The sequence below is a fragment of the Manacus vitellinus genome, unplaced genomic scaffold (assembly GCF_001715985.3).
Source record: "Manacus vitellinus isolate BGI_N305 unplaced genomic scaffold, ASM171598v3 scaffold_1_pilon, whole genome shotgun sequence".
Lineage (NCBI taxonomy): Eukaryota > Metazoa > Chordata > Aves > Passeriformes > Pipridae > Manacus > Manacus vitellinus.
In genome coordinates, this window is record NW_021939396.1 from 10,955,487 (window position 1) to 10,978,976 (window position 23,490).

The 23,490-nt window shown below is 44.5% G+C and overlaps 1 protein-coding gene across 1 annotated transcript; it reads left to right on the forward strand.

Moving 5' to 3' along the window:
- FBXO32 (F-box protein 32) lies at positions 1–23,457 on the forward strand. The gene is made up of 9 exons (XM_029959269.1): positions 1–13; positions 2,026–2,163; positions 3,873–3,922; positions 4,583–4,675; positions 11,583–11,676; positions 12,537–12,721; positions 16,207–16,389; positions 17,494–17,637; positions 18,325–23,457. Exons 1-9 carry the CDS (start codon positions 1–3, stop codon positions 18,412–18,414), a joined length of 990 nt encoding a protein of 329 aa, XP_029815129.1. The 3' UTR covers positions 18,415–23,457.
- Positions 23,458–23,490: the final 33 nt, after the last annotated feature.

Below are 23,490 nucleotides of genomic sequence, written 5' to 3' on the forward strand. Positions count from 1 at the left end.
ATGCCCTGGACAAGTGTGTGGAAACCTGGCAGCACATAAACAGGGAAACAATCTGCCTCCTATGCTGGAGTTTGTCCACTGTTGCTGTTATGCTGGTTTCGTATTACAGAGTCATTCAGTAGGAAGTCAACAGACAAGGATGTGCTGTTGACATGTGAGATTTAAAGCAGATCCCCCTTGTACTCTTGGACTCAAGTTCTGCCACTGCATGGGGCATGTTAACCTGACCCCCTATTGATTTTGTGTAACCATGATAAAATATGAGCTCGAATATCTTAAAACAGCTTCTTCCTTACTACCATATTCTGTTCTCAGGTTTTGGTCCCCCCAGCAGAAGGCAGCATGGATGGGGGACACGAGCAGCTGAGATGTTCTGCTCTCAGGTTTAGGTGGTTCTGAGCTGGTTACATCTGGTAGAATTGTCTGGTTCCCCAAACTGTTGTTTCTGTGAGTACTGTCCACCTGCAATGCTGCTGCTGTTCCCCTTCTGCAGTGTTGTAGTGGAGCCCGCAGGAATGGTGCCTTTTCCACAGCTGTGCTGCCTGGTGAGGGGGATGTGGAGGAGGAAGGGGGAACCAAGGCTCATAGTTTTCTGAGGATGGGGGAGGCTTCCTCCACCTCTGGGGCCATGTGCAGGTGCCAAACCAGAACACCCATCTGTAGCACACCAGAGGGTATCTGGGTCCCTCATGGGGATGAAAGTCTGACTTGGTCACTTAAGTTTTGCATATGCTGGTGGTGTGGCCAGTGAGTGAACAGAGGAAACAAGGAGGTCCCACAGGTTTCATTCCTTTGCAGGAGCCTGTGCTGAATAGCTATGAGAGGTGTGTTTGGTATGGTGCTTGGGTTATTTTTTTTGGAGGCTAAACAGTGTAAACACTTGGTCTATAGAGGAAGCCTCCTGGCTGTGTAAGGGTCCTCATGGCTGTTGCAGGGGAAGCTTGCCCAGCACTGCAAGCAGCACCATGCTTTGGCACCTGTCAGAGCTCCAGGGCTGCTTGAGCCACAGCAGCTGAGAGGTGCAGTGATGTGCCTGGGACCCTTCTTTGAGATTAGGCCTCTAGACAGCCATAATTCATCCTTTGTGAGTTGTGCACAGTGCACAGTGTGGGCAGCTCTATTTTGTTCTCCTGGATGCATCACCTGTCTTCTGCTTGGTACCTGTGAGGCATCCTTGCAGCTCTGGGCAGCAGGTTGTGTGCTGCTGTGTGCAGCAGGGGCTGCTGCTGAGAGCCCCTGGTGGGTGCTACCTTCCCCTGCCACCCCCAGGGATCTCTGCAGCAGCACTGTGGCTGCCCAGGGGCTTCTCGGTTTCGCTTTGTGGCTTGGATCTGCTGATTTGCAGGTCTGCAGAATGTGGAGATGTTGATGCACAGCTTCTTTATAGATAGTCTTTCATTGCCCTTGAAGGAAATAAGGGGTTATAGTTCCCTTCACTAATAATATAGTTACATCAGAGCTCCAGCAAATGCAGATGATGGGCAGTCTTGGACAAGAGATTCTAGCTGTTAACTTGTATAGTCACTACTGTGTGGGGTTTGGAAAACTATCAGCTAAGTCTGAACCTCAGCTGAGCTTTTCCTGTAAGCTTGAAATAATATTTTGTAGGGACTCTTTTGTTAATAAATATTTTGAGTGCATATATATGTCCTCAGGCATTTCTAAATATGTCCTTCTGTAGCAGTCTGACTGGCTCAGAGGAATCTGCTACCTACAGTAGGCGGACATGGTGTTACTTAAGGATAGAAACATGTCTAAGGGAGGAAAAGAATACTGCCTAACCGTGTCCCAGCACTAACTGTGCAATCTGTGTTGCCTGCTCCTGTCTGTTATGGGTATCTTGGCTAGCCCAGAAATGAGGCACCAGAGATTCATTTAAAAATACCATTACTGGATGCAAAAAACTGTGTGCAGACTTCTCACGGGCAGCCTGCAAGGAGGCAGCTTTGGAGCTCACAGTGAAAACCTGTGTATTTTCTCTCCTTGCAGGAAACATAGTGTTCAGCAGACTGCAGAAATAAACAGAATCCTTGCTTTGTGTCATTCACAGCTTTTGTAAAAAGGATGATCACAACAAAGAGAATCTCTTCAACAGCCTAAACTATGATGTTGCTGCCAAGAAGAGAAAAAAAGACCTGCTGAATAACAAAGCCAAGACGCAATGTAAGATGTATTTTCATGCCTTCTTTCTTTAAACAAAAGTTGCTGCAGAAGAATGGAAAATGGTTCATATCTATGGCTTTTGCACAATGCATGAAGACTCTTCTGGAGTCTTGAAGGGCTTTGCGCCCATGTTTGACCTAAGCAGAGAACTTGGATACAGTTTAATGTGAAGATTTATGCCCCCGTTAGTAATCCCTGTTCTGAGGAGCTGTGCTTGTTGTGTTCAAATTTGTGTCATTTGTGTTTGTCAGAAGGAGGGTAATTTTTTCCTATGGTACATTCAAATGAACCAGTTCCAGGGTTTTTTTCCCCCCTGTAGACTTCCTTGTGCACAACGGACTAAATTTATTCTTCCTTCCATATGCATTTTGAGCACTAATCTACATTACTGGAGGCTACAGTCCTGAATGTAAGCTTTGATCCTATCTCTGTGTGCGGAGTGCATGAAAAATGAAATAAGATTTCAGCTCACTTGAAACAATAGAAGTCTTGAAATCTTTCTGTAGGCACAGTGAGCAGCCGGGGTCTCGGTGCACTGTGGGAGGACCCGGGGGAGCCTGCAGGGTCAGCAAGGTCTGTGTTGGGCTGATTGCAAGATAGGTACTGGAGTTACATGTGAAGGCTACAAATGTAAACAGACACAGAGGAAATGAGTTACAATTCCCACACTACTATTAGCTCATTGTGCATCCCCCAGGATTTTGGAAACCGATGCCAAAAGTTGGCCCCTTAGTGTATTCGGTTCTCTGAACAAACAAATGTTACCATGACAGTTTTTGGCTGGATTCTTCTGTGACTTACCATTAAAAAGGGCTTGATGCAGGGTCAGCGTGCCTGTAACTGAGACTGGGTCTGTCCTTGGGTTCACAGTACCAGGCAGTAGCCTCAGTTCGTCGGTTCACAGTTTACTTCAGGAGGACAATATTTTCTTTATGGAAAGGAGTCTAGCAGGGTGAGGAGGAGAACTTTTTTTACCCTAGCTGTTGAATTGCCAATGTGTGTGGAGGAAGTAGGGTCAAAAGCCCGTGTGAGAACAGAGTGGGAGAATGAGCAGCGTAACTGCTTATAGTACAGGCTCTTCTGCAAACCGGGTTAGCAGCATGTGGTGGGTACAGGGAAGTTATTTTGGGGAGTGGATGGGACAACTCCCATTCTGAGGGAAGGGAGGGGCAATTAGAAATAGGAAAATTTTGGTCCCAAATAGTTTTTTCTTTTTTAGCAAGTTAGCTGCAAGCACAAGCATGTTCCTCTGAGCCTGACCTCACTGCTAAAAGCTCTCTCCTACATGCCTGGTGTCTCATGACATTTTTGCTCAACTTCAAATTTGACATACAATCCCAAGCCTGTAACCAAGGTAATGAATAGTTAATAAAATCAATAACAACAAAACCTGGCTGTCAGCCACACTTACTGTCTGGGACCAAAGAAGAGGAGGTGCCATGGTATATCTGTGGCTGGCAGATTAAACATTTACAGTCCTGAGCCGTGTCAATGAAACAGAAGCCCTTTCCAAGGTTCAGGGCTGCAGTCTCAAATGAAGCTATATGGAAACAAAGCAGCTCAGCAGGTTGCTAGATTTGGTTTCAAGTGTGGTGGTGTAAACAAAATAACTTCATTTGTACTAAAAGACAGTGAATATTATGAGCAGAACAGAGATCCAGCCCTCTGATGTGGAAGATTAACTGAGCAAAATGTCTTTGTCCAAACAGATTTCCACCAGGAGAAGTGGATCTATGTTCACAAGGGAAGCACAAAAGAGGTGAGTACCTTCATAGGTTCTTTGTTCTCTTTTCTACTGGTTTTTACAAGCAGTGGAAGATCCTGTGCTGATATAAATCAGCAGAAGCTCTTAAGAGATAAGTGGAAGATCTGGCTTGTGGTTGGAATTTCAGTAATGATTTTAAGCCCCTATCAGGGGATCCAGGGCTTGCTGTACAAGGCTTTGTACATGTGTTTAAAATATGACTTGTTTGCTTCCCTCAGTTAAAAAACCCAGCCATTTGCAGGCCAAGCCATAATACTGTTCTTGGCTTTCACCCAGTACAGTCCTAACATGGAAAATCATTGGAATTCATCACAATGGCTCACTTGCACTCATGGAGAGAAGCAGCTGTAGGAGACTGCTCTGAACTCACACTATATATTGAACCCTAGGAATGTGTGGCTCGTTCTCACCCATAAATTCATGGGTCATGAGCAGAACTTGGGTCACTCTTGGGAAACTACCATAGTCTCCATTGAGCCTTGATCACTCTTGATGTCAGTAAGTGTGGCTCAGTGGGAGACAGGCCTGGCTCCTCTGGCTGTTGGCTGCTCCCATGTTTGTGCAGCTCAGTTTGAGTTGCCCTGGGTCGTGTCTACCTGGTTCTGTCTCGACTCAAGTCTGCCAAAACATGACCTAGGCTTTTTTCCTTCTCAGCGCCATGGTTACTGCACCTTGGGAGAAGCCTTCAACCGTCTTGACTTCTCCAGTGCTATCCTGGACTCCAGGCGATTCAACTATGTCGTGAGGGTGAGTGAAAGGCCAGGGTTTCTCTTGCTGTGAGGGTGGTGGAGGCTCTGAACTGAGCACCAGTTGGATAATGGGAAGCACCGGCAAAGAAGAGATGTCTGAACATGCAAGTGCATGTGTTGGGCTTTGCTGCATGAAATAATTCATGGAAGTTGAATGGATAGGTGCCTAAAACCTTGTCTTTGATCTGTTAAAATGAAGGTGAGGGGAAGTGGTGATAACGTAGATGAGCTGTCTAGCATTCCTACTACTTTTCAATTGTGTAATTCATTTCTAAAACCCAGAATGCTTGGCTTCTGAGTATGATTCTGTAGCCCCAAAAGGGCTGTCTGCAGAGACCATAGGGCACTGGAGACGTCTTTGCACAGGAAGCTTCAGTCTGAGGGCTGTGGAGTTTTGTTTCTGTTATAGTGACACAAGAGAGACTCAGGGGACCTGAGCATTTTGGGAATGAGGGAATGGGCTGAACCTCTTGGAGGCACTGATCTAAATTTCTTTGTTAAGGATCATGGTTGCTCTTAATCCTGTGTGACTGTCAGTGGTTTCAGTGGGTGAAGCTTTTGGTTAGCCCTGACACCATTAGTTGGTAGGAAGGAGTCATCAGCCTCAGATTCCCCATGCTTGGCTTTGATAACAGGTCAGGGCTTCTGTTTTGGCCTGGGGTGGCCAAGGAGGAGGTCATGGTTGGGCGAGCTACTGTCCCGAGGGCTGTGGGTGCTTGTATGTTTATCTGCATGTGATCTGCAAATTGATCTTGGGTTTCAGAATGCGTAGCAAGATTTGGAATTCAATAAGCTTTAAAAAAATCTGTTATTAACTTGAGGCTGTTTATAAACAGCTCCTTTTCACATCTCATGAGCAGCTGATCACTGGTGAGGTAACAGCTGTTCAGGTTTTAGGTTCTGGAGCAGGCAGCATTGGTATTGCTTTCCCTTTGAGTCAAATGTCATGAAAAGTGTCTAAGGAAGAAGTGATCTGAGCAGGTTCACCTCAGTTTGTTCACCTGTTGTCTAGGTGACGAGTCACCTGTGAAAACTTCTGTCACCCTGGGAAAGGGTACAGGCATTGGGGGTGATGACCCACCTGCTGTGCAGGAAGGGCAGTCATTAGATATTCCACTGCAGGGGTGGTGGCAGGGAGTGGGGATGCTGAGGGAGGTAAAGCATGATCTAAGTCCATGTGAACTCAGGCTGCCATAACTCTGCTGATCTTGGGACAACTTGTTTTCCTGCACCTTATGCAGAGGTGATCAACAGTGCTGAGGTACTCAGTGTTTCCTCATACTGGAGATATATATATATATATACACACACACAGTTGTGCCATCTTCAGGGAAATTATTGTGGAAGAAACAATTCATGCCAAGGCCATAACCATTTAGTCAAATATGAAGAAGAAACATAAAACTTGCTTTTGGTGCTGCAGGTATCTCTTTGGCAGACTTTGTCTTATGGCAGTGAAGAACTCCAAAGACTCTCCTAAGCCTGGCCTTAGGTCATGCTGTGCCACATGACCTCTTCTGCTGCTCAGCCCAATGTGATGGGTGTCTCCTATGGGACTGCAATGGCTGAGCAGAAGTCCCACTATTTTTTGGAAGAAAAAACTCAGATTTCAGTGAGGTCAGTGTGGTTTGGTGGGGGAGCTCAGGCTGATCTTGATATGAGGATTTCATACACAGCAGATCTGGGATCCTTTTATCCAAAATAAGTGTTCTGTTATGGAAATTGACATGTCCTTGTTTCTACAAATCACCTTTCTTCTGAGCTTTTAAGAGTAGCTTCCCCCCCAGTAGTTCTACAGATACAGCACTACTGAGAAGTACGAAACTTTCTAATTGAGGCTGACTTGTGGTTTGGTGGTTTAAAGAACATATTAAACCTGGTACAATGGATCAAATATAAAACTGACTTCTTAAAATGAAAGGCTTGTATCAGCCAAGTGTCCAGTGGATAGTAGCTCATAAAATGCCTTATGCCAGATTTACTCATGAAAAGCTCTACCTAGATGTGGATCATGTTTATGGTCCTCTGCAAGTCACAGGCCTCCTAGGTCACACAGATGAGCAATCTGTCACATGGAAAATGCCTTGAACGTTGGCAGGCAAAACATTTTTCCCTTCCCTCCCTCTCCTTGTTCTCTCTGGTTCCACCCATTGCTCGGTGTATCTGATTAATGTCACACTACTTAATTCATCAAGCAAATGCTTTTTAAGGAGGGAAGTTCAGAGTTAGAGGCTCAGAAAGAATATGGGGATGTCTGTAGGGAAAGAAAGGAGAGAAACAGCTGCAGGCTTCAGGTTCTGCTGGCTACACCCAAGCTTGTCCTATAGAGCTGCATCACTTGCTGATAGCAAAATGGGCTTTCAGGCTTAACATCAACTTGCCTTTCTCAAACCATTCTTTTTGGAATTTCTCTGAACTTAAGTGCTACAGTGTCTTCAGTGCTGACTTCCTTGTCACAGAAGTGTCTGCTTCAGATACAATCAAAGTGCTTGGAGTTTCTGATAGTGCACTCATAAAATGGGCACCTCCTTCGAGTGAGGTGGAGTTGTGAGCTGCAAGAAGCTTGGCAGGTATGTTTCATGGGCAAATACCATCAGCTGGAGCCAGTGAGTTCACTTAATTGAAGCGAAAGAAATTTTCCTCCAATATTAATCTTGTCTTAATTATCTGCTGATATAGTGCTGGAAGTGCCAAGAATTGGTGCCATAACTTGGTCCCTGCTGATCTTTCAAACTTGTGCATCTGCCTATGTGTTACAGGACAATCAGTGTTCCCTTTTCAGGGCTAGTAAGGAAGTGTGTGGTTGACCCAGAGGACCCAAACTGTTGTTGGTCTTTGAAGCAGCCCTGGTTTCTCTGGTCTTACAGATTTAATGAAAAGACTGGAAGCATTCTGTAAGCATAATTAATGGGAGCAGAGACAAATTGCCTGCAGCCCAGAAGTTGTTGGTTCTCCTTTAGGAACACTCTGTTCAGATGGCAGGTTTTGCAGGCTGTTTCCTTCAGAAAGACTTCTCATGTGGTGGTTGTATAGTCTCAAGGGAAAGTGCTGCTTCTGATCATAAAAGCTTAGGTCAGGTTAAGCTGCATGGGCACAGCTCTTCTGGAATAACATGATCTAGGTTGTGCGCAGCCTTCTAGAGTAGTCTCTTAAATTTGTTTAAGTTTTAATAGCAGTTAGCTCCAGGTGTTCTGGATTTATGCTGCCCTGGAAGAATATCAGCTGGATGCTGTCTCATGGAGATCTGTCAGCACCTGCACTGTAAATCGTTATAACTTGCCTTGCTCTTGCTCTGCCTCTCAGTTGATGGTCAATGTGACATTTCAGCTACAGAAAGTGAAGGGCTGGGAGAGTAAGGTGGGGCTGGAGAAGGAATTTTTCATTGTGATACTTTTCTCTAAGCAGTCCAGATGTGAGGAGCCACATCCCCAATCACTGGGACCTTATGGATCCCCACAGGGTGCAGTCCAGCTTCCCTATAGCTGGTTTGAGGTATTCAGAGGGGGATCTACACTTCAGTAGTTTGAGACTTGTGATTTTAATCGCTACAGAACATTTCCCTTTTTGAGTCAAGGTTGCACCCTGCTCAGTGCAGCAGGACTGCTGAGAATTTTTTGGCTCTATGTGCTATAAACCTCTAGCAGTGGTTATTTGGGGTGTGAATTGCCTGCACACCCCTGTGTTGAACCAAGACAGTGGCCAAAGTGCCATCTGGCTGTAGCAGATCTAAGCAATGCTGCACACACTAGTCATGGGTGCACAGCAGTGTGCTTTCATGGCCCTGAAATGCAGGCCCTTGTTCCCTGCCACATGCATGGCACTGTTCTGTTTGCTGTTTTCTTGCTTGTGCTTATGGGAGAAGGACAACATGCTCTGCTCCTGAAGCTGAGAGGATCGTTGTACCAACTGCTCCAGACCAACTGCTGGTGGGGTTTGAGCAGGAGCCTCATCACACTCATGGGGAAGTGAGCGAGTTATTGCCCTGCTGTGGAAGATGCTGCCTCCTGCCAGCTCTTCAGGGGCTCTGGGATAGCCCACTGCATCTCTTGCCTTTTCTTTGTAGTTGTGGCACACCTCTGATGGCAAACAAAATAGGGGCAAGGGTGTTGGAAGACTTTTTTTTCTTCTTTTTAAGGAAACTACCAGGTCATCTTTTTTTCAACTTCTGAGGAGTTGAAAGAATGAATTGGGATCTAATGCCCTGTTTTCCAGAGGTGTTGCAGACTTCCCAGCTCCAGTTAAAATCAGTTGGAATGCAATTACTTCATGTTTTTGAAAAGCAGACCTTTTAAAATTGCTCTTAACCTTTCCCTGTGCACTCTCTCCTACCATCTGTCCTTCTCAGTTGAGCGTGGGCTGGACTTAATGCAACTGCATCATAACACATGCTTGCAGCTCTCCAGCCTTTTTACCCTACTCAGCATTAATCTGAATTCATCAGTCTGCTTTTAGTCTGTATTATGCAAGTGGCAGCACTGATTTAGTTTTTTTATAATGCTATAGACCCCAATTTGGCAGTCCATTAACTGAGACCATACTCCAGACCTGTGCCAACACTAAAAGACCCCCAGTGCAGTGGAGCATGTGTTGCACAGATGGACTGAATTGCTTACCTGGTTTTTGTATATGAGTACAGAAGAATAAAGAATGTCTTTTGCTGTGGAGGGCTAGCTAGTCACTTCAGCCAGCGGTCCCTGGGGAGTGGAGTAGTCCTAGAAGTATTCACAACATAGTTTTCATATGGAATTTCATCCTGTGTTTATTGCTGCAGGCGAAGGGAGGTGACACATGATATCTGAGCTGGTTCACTGAACATAAATTGAACCTTGATAAACACAGACAAGGCAAATTTGAATCTGTTCCTTTGGCTAAATTAATTTTGTACCAATTTAGCACTCTTCAAGGAACTGAGATTTTTATCCTCATTCTTGAGAGGAATGGCCCTGGAGTCTAACCCTTATGGTATTACATTACATGATGCTTATCATTGCATGCATTTTGGTGTTTTTAGTAATGGGCACAATATTGCTAACACTCAGCCTGGAGAAAGCTGTCTCTGTGCCAGTTCCAGAACAGTGCAATCTGGAGACAGCAGTTGTTTGTGCACAGAAGAGCTGATCTGGGTGCATGTGTGGCTAATGTACAGATGGAGTCTGGCAAATTGATCACTATAATCAAAGGTCTGAAGGCTAAACAGTTTAGTGTAAACAGAGTATTACAGACTATTATGGGACACTGGTGGTTTTTTTTCCTACTTATTCATCCAGTATTTCGAAGAATGAAGACGTTTTATAAACTTTGCAAACATCTTCCAAGCTGCCTTGTTTTTAAGAGTATTTAGTTATTGTGGTCTCATTTAGCTGATATAGCAAGAAGATCCACTGATGCCTGTGCACCAAATATTACCCAACTCTCCTGCATCTCTTGTTTCCTCCAAAACAAGCAGCCTGCCCTTCACAGGAGTTAGCACAGGTCTTTTTTCATCTTGGGATTTTTTTTGATCATGTGAGGTGCAAGATATTAATAGAATGTAAACTCGAAGCCATCTGATGATGGTGTTGGCCTGGATATTAAACAGAAGAAGAGATCGGTCACTCTAGGCGACTTCACTGCTCCTAAGTGGCAGTCACATGCCAGTGCCCCAGATGAGCAGAGCAGGCGAGTGGCTGCAGTGATACCTCTCCCTGAGCTCCCCGCTTCATGGCAAGCTGCCGGTGACTTTTTGGATACGTTCCTGTCATTCTTGCAGCAGGGCAAACAGTTCAGCTCATGACTTATCAAGTCTTGTCAAAAGCCATCTTAGTTACTTGACACAAGTAGTTGCACCTTCTCTGGACTCTCTGTGGTGCCAGCAGTGGGATACTGGAGCTGCGGATGATAAAGGATTAATAAGCCAGTCATGCGGTAATGTGTTGATTGATTTGTAGCATAAAAGGTTTTTCCTTTCCTTTCTAAATTAAAACAGAAGGCTGTGTACATCCAAAACAAATGGACTGACACGTGGACAGTCTGTGCATTTATATAATGCTGGGGGGAAGGGAAGAGGGCTTCTAAGATCCCAGGCCACATGTTCTGCAGAGCATGATCCATAGGAAACTTCCACAGCTGTTCTTGAGGCAGAGGGATGGGGAGGAGAGGGCATCCTTTCCCATGGGAATGCTTCCTTTAGCAACTGCAGCCCAAATTCAGTATTCAGCTTGTACATGAGTCAGGAGGTCAATGAGTCAATCCTAATCAAAAGTAAAAGCAAGATTTCCAATAGAGGGAGGTTAACAAGTAAATAGGACACACAGGGAAAGGTGGTTTGGTGTTGCAGCTGTAATAGCTGAATAGGGGAGGAAATGTTGAGGGAATAGGGGCTTGTTGCAGGGAGAGTTTGGTTTTCCTACAGTACTTAACCTTTCTGTCGTGGTGACAGCATTCTGACAAAACCCATGCAACCCTGGAGTTGACGTAAATTGTGGAGTCTGATTCTCATTAATGCTCCATCAATAATATCCCCATCCAAACAGGCATTTGCTCGTGCTCCCTTATGACACTGCTTGTTTATGCCCCAGTGAAAGATGGTGACGTTGGCTGTTTGTTCCCTTGGTGTGAATAGCAGCTGTCAGTCTGACCACTGCTCTGTGGTTTCTCTGCATCTCTGAACCATGAAATCAAGTTTCCCCACCCCCCAAAGATAATTAAAATGTCTCTTCTTTTCTCCCACCTCTTTTGATCAGAGTTTAATGTTGAGGAGACCTCTGCTCTCCTCCCACTTTGTGTTACTTTGCTCTGTGGTTGTGTCTTTATATTCAAGCAGCAAACAAGTCTCTGGACTGTTTTGCTGTGTCATGTGACCAGGAGTCAAGATTAGAAAGGTATCTCTGTGCTCTAAGGCTTGCAACTTCTATTTTTATCCACAGCTGTTGGAGCTGATAGCAAAGTCTCAGCTGACGTCACTGAGTGGCATTGCCCAGAAAAACTACATGAACATTTTGGAAAAAGTGGTGCAGAAAGGTAAGAAACGGAAACGGTGAGGGGGAGTCTGGTTTAATCTGATGTATTTTGTGTGAACCACATCCTTGAGAATAGTCAGGCAATGCAAGATGGGTGAAGAGGGGCACCACTGCTTATTTCTGTAATGCACCTCTGCTTTCTTTTCCCTCAATGAAGGACTTGAGGGGAGTGGAAAGAAATGTCTGTAGGTATCTGAGGGGCGATTCCTCCTTCTCCAGCTTTCCTCGCTACCACCCCTTCTGCATCCTACTGAGTCCTATTTCTGTCTGCAGAAGAGCTGGCTGCTCCTGCCCCCGGCTGGGCATATCTGCAGTGTCTGCTGCCGCCTTGTTACCAGCTTGCTGTCTCTAGTGCTCCCACTGCTGTGGAGGAAAGGACAGCTTGAGGTGTATCCTCACCTGTTTGGGGGAATGAATTGTGGCTGAGATGTGGCACTTCCCTCATGGAATTTTAGCTCTGGCTGAGGTCTAGGAGCGCACCCTGTTACTACACATAATGAGAGAGAAGGTTCTGAGCTGCCTCCCGGCACATCAGCTGGGGTAGATGGGGAAGAGGTGCACATAGATAACCTCTCGCATAATGTTGGAGGGGAAGACTGGCTGGTTGCCAGTGGCTGGAAATGGGAAGTGCTGCAGAAATGGCAGATCTCATCTGCTTATCCTGGGAGGATCTCTTTCCATCTGCTGTCTAACCTGCTATGCCTGGTTAATGTTTAACTGCTTTCCTCTAAAAAGAAAAGCACAGGCTTGCTCTCTTGGCCTGTGAGGTTAAAGCAAATAACTTGGCTTGCCTGAGAAACATGTAGATTCAGGGAAGGATTTTCACAGTTCCCAATTTTAACCTTTCCTATTCTTCCAAAGTCCTTGAAGATCAACAGAACATCAGGCTAATACGGGAATTGCTGCAGACCCTCTACACATCCCTCTGCACGTTAGTTCAACGGGTTGGCAAGTCTGTCCTGGTTGGAAACATCAACATGTGGGTACACAGGATGGAGAGCATTCTCCACTGGCAGCAGCAACTGAACAACATTCAGATCACCAGGGTAAGCACAAATCCTGAAAGCTAAAAATATTGTGGCTCCTTCATGAAACCTTCTTGTGTAGCAGTTCTTGTTTGGGTGACTGCTTCCCACTGTACTCCCCGTGCAAGCACAGAGTGGAAGGACCTCGAGTTGCCAAAATAACTAAATGCATTCCTAGCATTATTTGAGTCTCTTAATTCAAACTCAATGTACATAACCCGGGATCATGCTCGAGGTTACTGGTCACAGACTGTGGCTTGACTCTGTACTGGCCGTGAAGTGCTGTGTGAACAGAGCTGGGCAGGAAACCACCTCCCCCTCTTCAGTCTTCAGAGACAGGGCCTCAGTATGAAGAGTCAACTCAGTCTTTTTCAAATTGAGAAATTGACTCAAAACTTGTTTATCAGATAGTTGAGGTTTTTAGATTTGTTTAATCTGTAAATTGAATGCAAATTTCTAAATAGCTGCATAACTTCATGCTTCCTGGCTGAAAATATCAATTATTCTTCCAATAGTCTGGAGCTACCTGTTCCAGCTGGATGAGTCCTGCTTTCACAACATGTGTTTTTTCAGCAGCATCTATGGGGATGGGAAGGATGTGTTAGATAAATTCCTAACCTGGCTTTGCGTGGGAATCAAATTTGAACTTGCTCCATATCACAGAAGGTTTGATCTTGGGATAGACCATCTGGTCCAACCTCCTTTCTGAAGCAGGGACACCAACAACATGTTGCCCAGGACTACATCTAGACTTTTTTTTTCCACCTCAAATGGATGCCTGGTGAGCACTGAAATGCTAAAGCTTTTCCTCAGTGCTGATACCTGTTGGTGTTCCCTTTTGTAGGACTCTTCTGCAGTGAACTGAACTGTGAAATTCCCATTTAGGGAGACCAAGGCATAGCCCGAGGGAATATAAAAATCGCCTCTTTCCCTGGTGGCTCAACCAGAAAGGCATTCGCGAAGGAATAAGCAAAGGGCCTGCTTTCATAATTTTACATGATTGTGTTCTCTGGGAACACCAGGAAACAATCTTCAGTCCTTCAGTTAGAATAATGCAGGGAATAAGGTGTAGAAGGTGAACTGTGAGACGTCCCCAGGGAGTTTGAGGAGCTGCAAAAGTAGCAGTGCATTATCTGATGGTGGTCTCTGCCCCCCCTCTGCTGTGTCTCCTGGAGACCCTCTCTTGAGAAGGGCTGCAGCTCCTTTGTCTTGCAGGGGAACCACTGGCCTGTGGTGGGGTGGCTCCTAGGGCTGTGAGCTGGGGAGCCATGCAGTGCCTGGGCACTGCCAGGGACATTTCCACCCAGGTATCTGCTGCCCTGAGGGCAGCAGAGGTCAGGACCTACCTCCTGCTGCTCAGCTCAGTAGTACAATGTGGGGTTTTCCCTCTTGGGATTCGAAACACAGACAAGCACACCAAAGAACTCTGCCTATCCAGACAAAAGTGTGTCAAAATGTTGCTTGTGAAAGAAACAGCCTTTTATGCATACTTACTTATATATAGGTTTACAGACACTCTTCCAAAATAAAATAGATGTAGAGCTTGGAAAAAAAAAATTCACGTGTCTGAAGATAACTTCAGGTCAAGCTAGAACAAAACCAGCTGCGTTCAGAGAAAGGAAGAACAAACTCAGCTCTGTGCAGCCAGTTACTTACAGTGCACTGAGTGCTTGTGGTGTTTCTGGATGGGGGAAATGTCTTGCAACACCCAAGACCTAAACCATTTTAAAAAAGAAAAATGTGCAAAATATTGTGTGTGCTAGAGCTGCTTTAAAAAAAAAAAAAAGACAAACCTCTGTCCAGAAAGTGACAGCATACCAATCTGTTCTGATCTAATCTGTGTTCTTTCTCCAAAAATAATAATGTTTGAAAAGTTCTGCAATGGAACTGTGAGAGAAAAGAAGTAGCAGATGAGTTTTTGGCCCTGACTCAGAAAACCTGTAAGGATTTGTTTGAATCACACAGGTTTCCTCAGAAAAAAAGGCAGAAGCATGAGCTTTGGGGTTTTTCTGACCCAAGAGTTCCTGAGGTTATTCTTGCCTGTTGTGCCCTAGCAAAAGCTTATATGTGGAGAGAGTGCAGGAGAATGCAAAATACAGGCTGGCAAGGAAGATTAATGGGAGGTGGACATCAAGGATCCAGCGCATTCTTCCCACCTCAAAAAATGACCCAGGCTCTCATGGGAGGAAGTGTCCTCTGGAGATGGTGAAGACAGTTCACTCCTTCTGGAAGGGTTGTTTCAGATCTGCCTTGCTGGTGGAGATGGCCAGAATTGATGTCTTGGTTGAAAAGCTGTGGTCCTTGCAGGCACTGGGCCGTGCTGTGTGGTCCAGGCAGGAGGGAGCTGCTGGTGTGCAGGCATACTTGTTGTTCCTATGGAGTCTCACATGCAGTGGGATGGCTGGAGACAAACTGTATGATTAAAAGCAGCCTCGTGCAGTGTTCCCCTGATGATGGCAGTCTGTGTGCTGCTTGTTTGAAACAGTTAATAGCTCTGCCAAAGGCGAGGTGGGTGCTGTGACTCTGCAACTTAAAATAGCAGCATTTCTGTGCAGGGTAGATGATGAACTTGGCACATCTATCTAACATTGTTTCTTCGTTGGGGCCCAATCCTAGAAGCTGCTGTTTGCCTTAATAAGGCTGGAGCTGGTTTTGAAGCAGCTGGAGCCTGTGTTATGGTCCTTGCTGATGCCTTACTCCTCTGTATGCCTTGGATTTCCGCTGAGTGCAGGACCTGCAGATCCATTTTGGTCAACTTTTCCTGGAGCTGTGCCCCATGTGGGCTTGTAAAACAATCCTGTGTAGACCAAGCAAAGGTGGATGGGAGTGGCTTTTGTCTCTTAAGGCTAGGGTGTGCTTTGGTGTGGCTGAACAGCATGGAAAACCAGGGCTGCAGGTGATGGGAAGGGGGCAGGTCCTTCAAGTGTTCCCAGAGGAAAAGTTAGCCTTGCCAGCAGTGACCTGGAAAACCATGCAGGGAAAAATCCTGCTGTGGGTACTCACCAGCCACTGCTGAGGTTACAGCAGGATCCTGTGATGACACAAGCTGAAACACGTCAGAAAAGCATGAGATTCCCAGCAATGTGTGTAACTGGAGCTGGACTTGAGAAGTAATTCCCATCTCCCTCACAGTGGAGAGATCTGGATGGTCAGTAGCTGATACCATGGTGTCCTGCTGCAGTGAAAACTGATGGTGGTGCTTCTGGGAGCAGAATTTCATGAGTATGGAGGTGGGGTGGACAAAAAGGAGTGAAGGAGGCTTGGACTGTAACTCTGCTTCTAACTATTGTAATACAATTATGTGTCCTATTCCTTAAAGATCTCAAACTGTTCTGGGGCGGAAGGTCAAATGGTTTTGTATAAAATGCCTTCTATATTCAGAAAAAGGGACTGCTGCTTTGTTCTTTGTGTGAAGAATAGTGCTTAAAAAGCAGTAACTCTACTGCAAGCTAGGATTTCTTGGTTTTTCAGCTTCCTGGGAGCTCAATTTTGTCTGTCTCTTCCAGCCTGCCTTTAAAGGAACCACTTTCACCGACCTGCCATTGTGTTTACAATTGAACATCATGCAGCGACTGAGTGATGGGAGGGACCTGGTTAGCCTTGGTCAGGTGGCTCCTGACCTGCAAGTCCTCAGTGAAGACCGGCTGCTATGGAAGAAACTCTGCCAGTACCACTTCACAGACAGACAGGTACAAGGAGGGATGCATCAGGTCCTTGTTGAACCCCACTAGCAACCAAACACACAGGGGAAGGACACTCTTACTTGACTATCTCTTGGATCTAAGGACTGTGTTGATAATACAAGCTGGCGTGGGAATGGCTGTGAAGATGATTTATATAGAGGATTTTACATGCCACAACAATGATTCCTGAAATAGGAGCTTGAGGAATTAATCTTACAGGAACTTCACCTAATCCAGGTGGCAAAAACTGCAAGTCATGCAGTGGCTCCTCACCCCACGTGTGCAGGGAAAACATGCAGGCAAGCTCCAGCAATCACCCTGATGTCCCAGGGACTGACACCTCAGAGAGGGTGGGTGAGGTCCATGAGCTCTTTTGCCCTTTAGAGCAAGAAATCCCCTCTGAGCTGTTTTGTGAGTGACGGAATGGTATGTGGAAAACAGCCCTGCTGCTACCCACGTTGTACCTGTGTAAACATCTCTGGCCCTTTGCCGGCTGGTAATTGTGTGGGTTTGTCTAAACTTAAAAAAAAACAAAACCCTCTGTTTATGGGTGAATGTCTGGGGTGTTTATGGGAGATCTCTGCACTTCAGGGCCATGTGCCAGATTTCTTCACTGACTCGGCTTTATTTACTCACTCTGGATCTGACTTTGACTTTGGGGAAGTTATTCCTATTAACAAGCAAATTTAAATCCAGCCTCTGCAACTAATGAACCCTAAAAGAAAGATGGGTATCTCCCAAGCTGATGTAATAAATCACTGACTCTTAGAGTCAATAAAGAAGCAAAATACTTCAACTTCTGAAACTGTTAAATGCAACTGTATTTGCTGTCCTGCCAGCCAGAAACAGTGGCCAAAGTAGTATGAAATAGCTCCCAGGGTTTCAGGCTTCCTACAGTAAAGTTCATGAAATGTGAACAGACCCTCATAATGGTATGTTCCCATCAGGAAGGTGCTTATAGCTGGATATTCAAAGAGCTTTCTTGGTGTTGCAAGGGAACTGTTATGGGACTGGTGAGCATGACGTGAGGGAAAGGGGAATGTCATGAGCTGGAAAGAACAAGTCATTATTTTTTTGACCTGCTACAATTATGATTATCTTTGCTTTAAGATTCGCAAACGGCTGATCTTGTCTGACAAAGGACAGCTGGATTGGAAGAAGATGTACTTCAAGCTTATAAGGTGTTACCCACGGAAGGAGCAGTATGGTGACACACTGCAGCTGTGCAGGCACTGCCACATCCTCTCATGGAAGGTACGAGGTGCTGGTGGGACAGACTCAACTGGGATAGGAGCCATGGGGCACCCAGTGCTTCCTCTGATTGCAGCTGATTTAGGGTCCTGCAGTTCCTTTGCCTCCATAGCCTAGTGAATTGTAACATCTTAGTCCTCCCTCAGCTATTAAGGCCCTTTCTCCTTTGTGCCTCACAAGGATCCTATCTCTATCTTGAACAAGGGTAGTGTCCATTGGGGCTGGAGGGGAGGGAGAGTTGGGCATGCTGTGGGGCTGCCTGCAAGAAATCATTTTGGCATTGCTAGCAGCTTTCTCCACCCATTACATGGAGGTGGAGGTCTTGGCAACAAGATCAGCTGGAGTGAAAGCTGATGGCTACAAAATGGCCCAGGACAAAAATCTGCTGGCCTCTGTGGTAATATCCAAGGCATGTCTCTAGAGTTAAACTCCTGTAGCTGATGGCAAGCTCTAGCCTCTCTTCCCTCAGAAGAGAGGAAAAGAATGAATTGGATCTTTGCTGATTTTTTTTTTTCCCCACGACTTACCAGTAGCCCCTAAAATATGAAGCCCAATTCTGAGCTGTCTATTATTCTGGGCTCTGCTCTGTTTGCACATGGGATGTCTGGCAGAGGGGCAGTGCTAAGCTGGCTGATCCTTTGGCACCCTTTCTGCAGTCTCTCTAAATGGAATTGTTTTCTCCTTTCCCAGGGTACTGATCACCCCTGCACAGCCAACAACCCAGAAACCTGCTCCACCTCTCTTTCACCACAGGAGTTTATCAACTTGTTCAGGTTCTGAACTTGGGTCACTGCAGCTTATGTGATTCTTACAGGACACTTTATGCCACTGAGCTTGGACACTCCATTTGTAAATAGTGTAAATATTCATGTTTGTTGGAAGCTCCTGAGTCAAGGAACAAGAAGATCTTGGAGGTGAAAGGTGAAGTTGCTCACTGACATGCAGCACTTAAGGAATACAGACTTCCATAGGACTGGTGTATAAATACAGTGTGTTGTACAGAGTCCCTTTTTTATCATCAGAGTACAATATACAGGGCAAAAAACTTCATTTTTTGTCTTTTAGAAGTTAAAAATGAATTTGCCCCACAACCATTTGAGAACTCTTGGTTTGTTTCTAATAGAGAGAAAGCAATATGAGGCTAGGACTGTTGAACTGTTCCTCCATCTGGTTTTATTTAGCATACATATTTATAAATATGACGTTTTAAAAATATTTATGAAAAATATCCCTGTGACAAGTTTAATAATACTTTTATGCTTTTAAAAGGACACATTCTGAAATACTTAGGATAGAACTCTAGCCTACTTGCAAGACAGAATCGCAACATACCACTTTCTACCTCTAACAGATTGAGTACCTTTCAAACAAAAATCCAGTGTACAATGTGAACTTTTGTATTTTGTACAATGATTTAAAGGGAAATGTTTGTGATAGTAAGCATCTTTTCTTGTATTAGTGCTTACCTCTTTACATTAGTTTTCTTGCTCTACTCAGTGCTTGAATGCCTAGATGATAGGCACCATATAAATACCTAAGACTTTACTCCATCCTCTTTAAATTTGTTGGCTTTATGAAAGACTAAGCAAAAGGGAAAGGAGAAACCACAAGGATGACTATTATCTATAAGGGAGGAAGTTCTATTATAGGGGAAACAAAGGACTGGATTTAATCTCACAAGGTAAATTTGTATCAGCTCCACTGGGTTAATTGCACTGGTTTAAATCCCAAGTGAAGTTAGAATCTGGTTTTTTTCAAGCCTGTGTTTTCCAGCACAAACACTGCTCTGTATTCCCACTGCTGTCAAGTGAATTCAGTCATCTTGGAGCTGGTAAAATATAGGGAGAATTGGGCTATTGAATCTTGTGAAATGATGCGGTTTTTAGTCACTGGAAGACTGGCAGCAACATGTTTATTTTCAGACTATTGGAGTTTAGGGAGTGATTATTTAGTAGTCAGGACTGGGGTCAGCAAGGGATTTCCAACAGGGCGCTTGACACATCTTTGGTTACTTCTCCATGCTAGTGGCAAAGACCCAAAGGCCCTAATCCCCTCTTCTTCCAGTGCTGAGCTGCCTTATGGGATCTTCTAACCCTAAACTAGAGCTAAATTTTCAGTCCTACGGAGTAAGTGGCCACTTTGCTGTGGCTGTGATCTGGCTCACTGTCTCCTCTGCATACGATGCTTCACTTTTCCCTACAGTGGAACTTGAAGCATCCAGCTCATACAGAGCAATTTGAAAACCTGCAGTGGAAAGTTTTTGCTGTTTGCCAGTAGATTTCCTGTATAGCACTTTCTCTGTGCATGATGTAAGCAGGATACCTCGGAAGGGTAAATATTTAGTGGGTTGTGTGTGACCATGTACAAAGAATTGTGAGGAAGAGGAGTACTCAGGACAATTCAGGAAGAACTACTTGAGTTAATTACTGTTAAATATTCTGTTCCTTTTTTACATTTTTATAACTGACTTTCAACACTTTTCTGCAGCTGTTTGTATTTAAAAATTATAGTATTTGCATTTTTGCAAACTAAATCACTTTGCATACTCTTGGAAGAGACACAGAAAGGGAAAAAAGCTGCCTCTAGATGGAGCAGTGGGGAACAGGGGAGGAAAACAAGGAAAACGCTGACAAGAACTTCCCTTCTCCTGCCACCTAACAGCAAATCCAAGTTTTTGTTCTTCCAGAGAGCTCTGTGAACCTGTACCACCCTTAGCCATGGCTCAGAGCTCAGTAGTCTCCAGAGATAAGGAGAAAACATGTGCAGGATAGGGAGCTTTATCTTAGTGTTGATGCCCCCTCCATCAGTTTGACTGCGGGTAGAAAGCATAAGCCTGCTGATCATACTCATGTCAACTGAAAGTGATTTAAAAGCTGTTACCTTGGAAAAATAAACTTGTGCTTGTCTGGGGGGATGTTTGTGAGTGAAGGAGGCCAGTTTCTGTTTTCATTACTGCATTGATGGCGGGTAGACAAGGCTGAAATCTGGCTTGCTGAGTGAGGACACTAAGAACAGAAACTTGCAAGTGAAGTGAGTGAAGCATTGCCACTGAATTGAATTTGAAGGGTCCTGTAGCTTCTTTTTCCAGCAGTGAGAGGATCTGTCCCTCTTGGCATCTTCTGTTTCCAGATCTCACTTGGGGTTGGTTTGTTTCATAGTTTTGTGTCTGCCACCCATCGTGAGCCAACCTGTTGTGATGGGGAGGCAGGAGTATTTTGGTATGAAATGCTGGGGGGTTATGCCCAGTCTGCACCTGTGCTTAGCAGATGACACCCACTGTGAGATGGTGACACTGAGTGAATGTTAAGCTCAGGTTTGAATCTGGCCTAGTGCATTCCCTGTACAGCAAGACAGAAAATCTCAGCATTGAGCTGCGATTGGGGAATGTCTCAGGTGTAGCCATTGCCTCTATCAACTCTTCACTTGCCTTGAGCAAAGAGTTTATTCTGTCTTCTGCCCAGAGAGTGTGGGTCGTGCTGACGTGCAACTGAGGCTCCTATTTATAAAACTTACTTCAATTAGTGTGTTTTTTACTTCTTAACACTGGAAGGGTCAGAGTGCTGAAGATGATTTGTTAATACATAGACACTTGTGTGTTGCTTGTGTGAGGTCTTAAGATATTGCTGTCAGTGTCCAAACCAGCAGAACACCAAGCAACTACTGTACTGGAGAACAAAACAGGCTAAACAAAAAGAAACAGAATAAGCCTTATTCAGTTACTGCCTCAGTCATTACCCTTCTGCTGCAGTAACTGTCAAAGAAGACCTTGGTCTCTTTGGAGACTCATTGTTTCTCAAGTGGCTGGTACAGGGAGATGTTGTGGTGAATTCAATCCTCTTAGTTTGTATTTAAAACAAAATGCTGTTGCATCCAAATACCTTACTCTAACCATTTATAAACAAAGCAATCAATATTTTAGCAGTGCAAAGGCATCTGCTTGGCTGAGGATGGCAGAGTAACAAAACTGACAGTGATAACAGGGGCTTCCAGGCAGAATGGTTTTAAGGCTGCTCTCATGCAAAAAGGACCTCTTTATTTTAAGACAATTGTGGCAAGGCTGTTGTTGAAGGGAAAACAGACTTTTTCTTGTATTTTGGAAATAATAGAATGTTCTTTACAAATGACATTTCACCTTCCAGTTAGTTGATGCATTCCCATTAGACATGCATCAGTTCTTATACTAGAAAAGGAGAGTTTTTCCTCTCTTTGGGGTTTTCTCTTGCCAGCATATCCAGAGAAATCTCATTGTCTTCAGAGGATGTGTTAACTAGTACAACAGCATAGAACATGGTGCTGTGAAGAGAAAAAAATAGATCCATGCAAGGGAGAAGGCTTAGGAAGAGAGAGATCCCAGGGATCTGTTTCAGCTTTCTAGAGGAGGCAGGTGTTTGGAGTTTGTTTTGGTGTGATGGCTATTTCAAGAGGCACAATTTCAGCTGTACATACCTTAAGCCATTTATACTAACTATGGTATGCTAAAGTTTGATCATAAAATGTGTGTACCTCCTCTTATGTTTTTTGGGTTCTTTTTTTTTTTAACTGTGGGAGTTTCTAGATCCTTTTATTATGTAAAGTGATTAGGAAAATATGTATTGCTCTGGAGACATTGCTTTGTATGTAAACATTTAATTGCACCCTGCCACTTTCTGTATATGGGAATATATTTTTTATTATTTTTCTTTGCCCCTGGGTTTTAAACTGTTTGTATTCCCATATCTGTTTGACTTCAGTTACTCTTGTGAATCTGTCACCTTCTAGAACATATGCAGGTACTAAACCAGCTTTTCTTGCCCAGAAAATTCCTTGGCCTTCAGTAGCTCAAATTTCATTTAGAGCAGGAACATTTCAAATTCTGTTGTGTAGCAAACAAATCAGGTGTGCTGTTTCACACTGATCTCCTGGTTGGTACAGCAAACCAACATTGTCCTCCTTTTGTTTTTACAAACCTGTTGCACGGCTTCCCTGTAGATCAGCACCTTGCCAAAAAGACATAGCTTTAAATTAAAATGCCCCTCTTTCTAGCTGGCCTGTTTGCACAAGCCCTGTGGAGCTGATGGCTGATCAGGTTGGTATAGACTGCCTTGTACAAGTTTTGGGACTCTGGTGTTCTGCTTGTACTGCTTTTCTCAGCTCACTGGTTATAATGATGCTGGTTAAAGGCTCTGAAGCCACGGTCAGCCATTCACACAGCTGTCAGCACGTGGCTGCTGGGCTCTGTGGGCATCTTTACCAGCACCTAATTTCTATTCTGTGTCTTCCTCCAGTGATTTCACTGATGACAAATTGGCTTTGCAGGATCTGACCCTAGGGAGAACAAATCCATCTTGTCCTTGACACATGCAGTCTCTATTACATAAATAGCCTGAACCCCCTCTGTTGACCAAGTGCTGCTGCTTCTCCTCCTGGGAGGGCAACTGAGGGTAGAACTTGCATTTGTTTAGCCATCATGTGCTGCACAGAATGCTAGCAGGTCTGCTACCAAGAGAGCTTTTTAATTCGAAATAGTAAATACGCTCATCTTTAGGAACTAATCTACAGTAATTATAAATATGTACTTATATATGGAAGAGAGCGTGTGTTGTTTTTTTTTTTCTTAAAGTTGTAACTAGAGATGATATGAAGTGAAAGGCATCCCTTATATAAGACTTCTGTTTAATATTATTGTGTGGTTAAATCCTTCCATTATAAATTTGCACACTTTTTTCCTCTTCCCTTGCATGTTCAACTCTGATTTTTACAGCTGTTCTGTGCAGACAGTAATGTATTTTTGTAAAACATTTTTGACACTGAATTGCAATAAATGTTCAAACAATGTGAACCACAGAATTTGTTGTCTCATTGCTTCCAAGTTGGTGA

Bases quoted from the DNA above. Each gene is read 5' to 3' on its own strand.
- FBXO32 (XM_029959269.1), top strand. The intron at 4,676-11,582 runs GTGAGTGAAAGG...TTTTATCCACAG, and splicing joins GATTCAACTATGTCGTGAGG to CTGTTGGAGCTGATAGCAAA. The intron at 17,638-18,324 runs GTACGAGGTGCT...CTCCTTTCCCAG, and splicing joins GCCACATCCTCTCATGGAAG to GGTACTGATCACCCCTGCAC.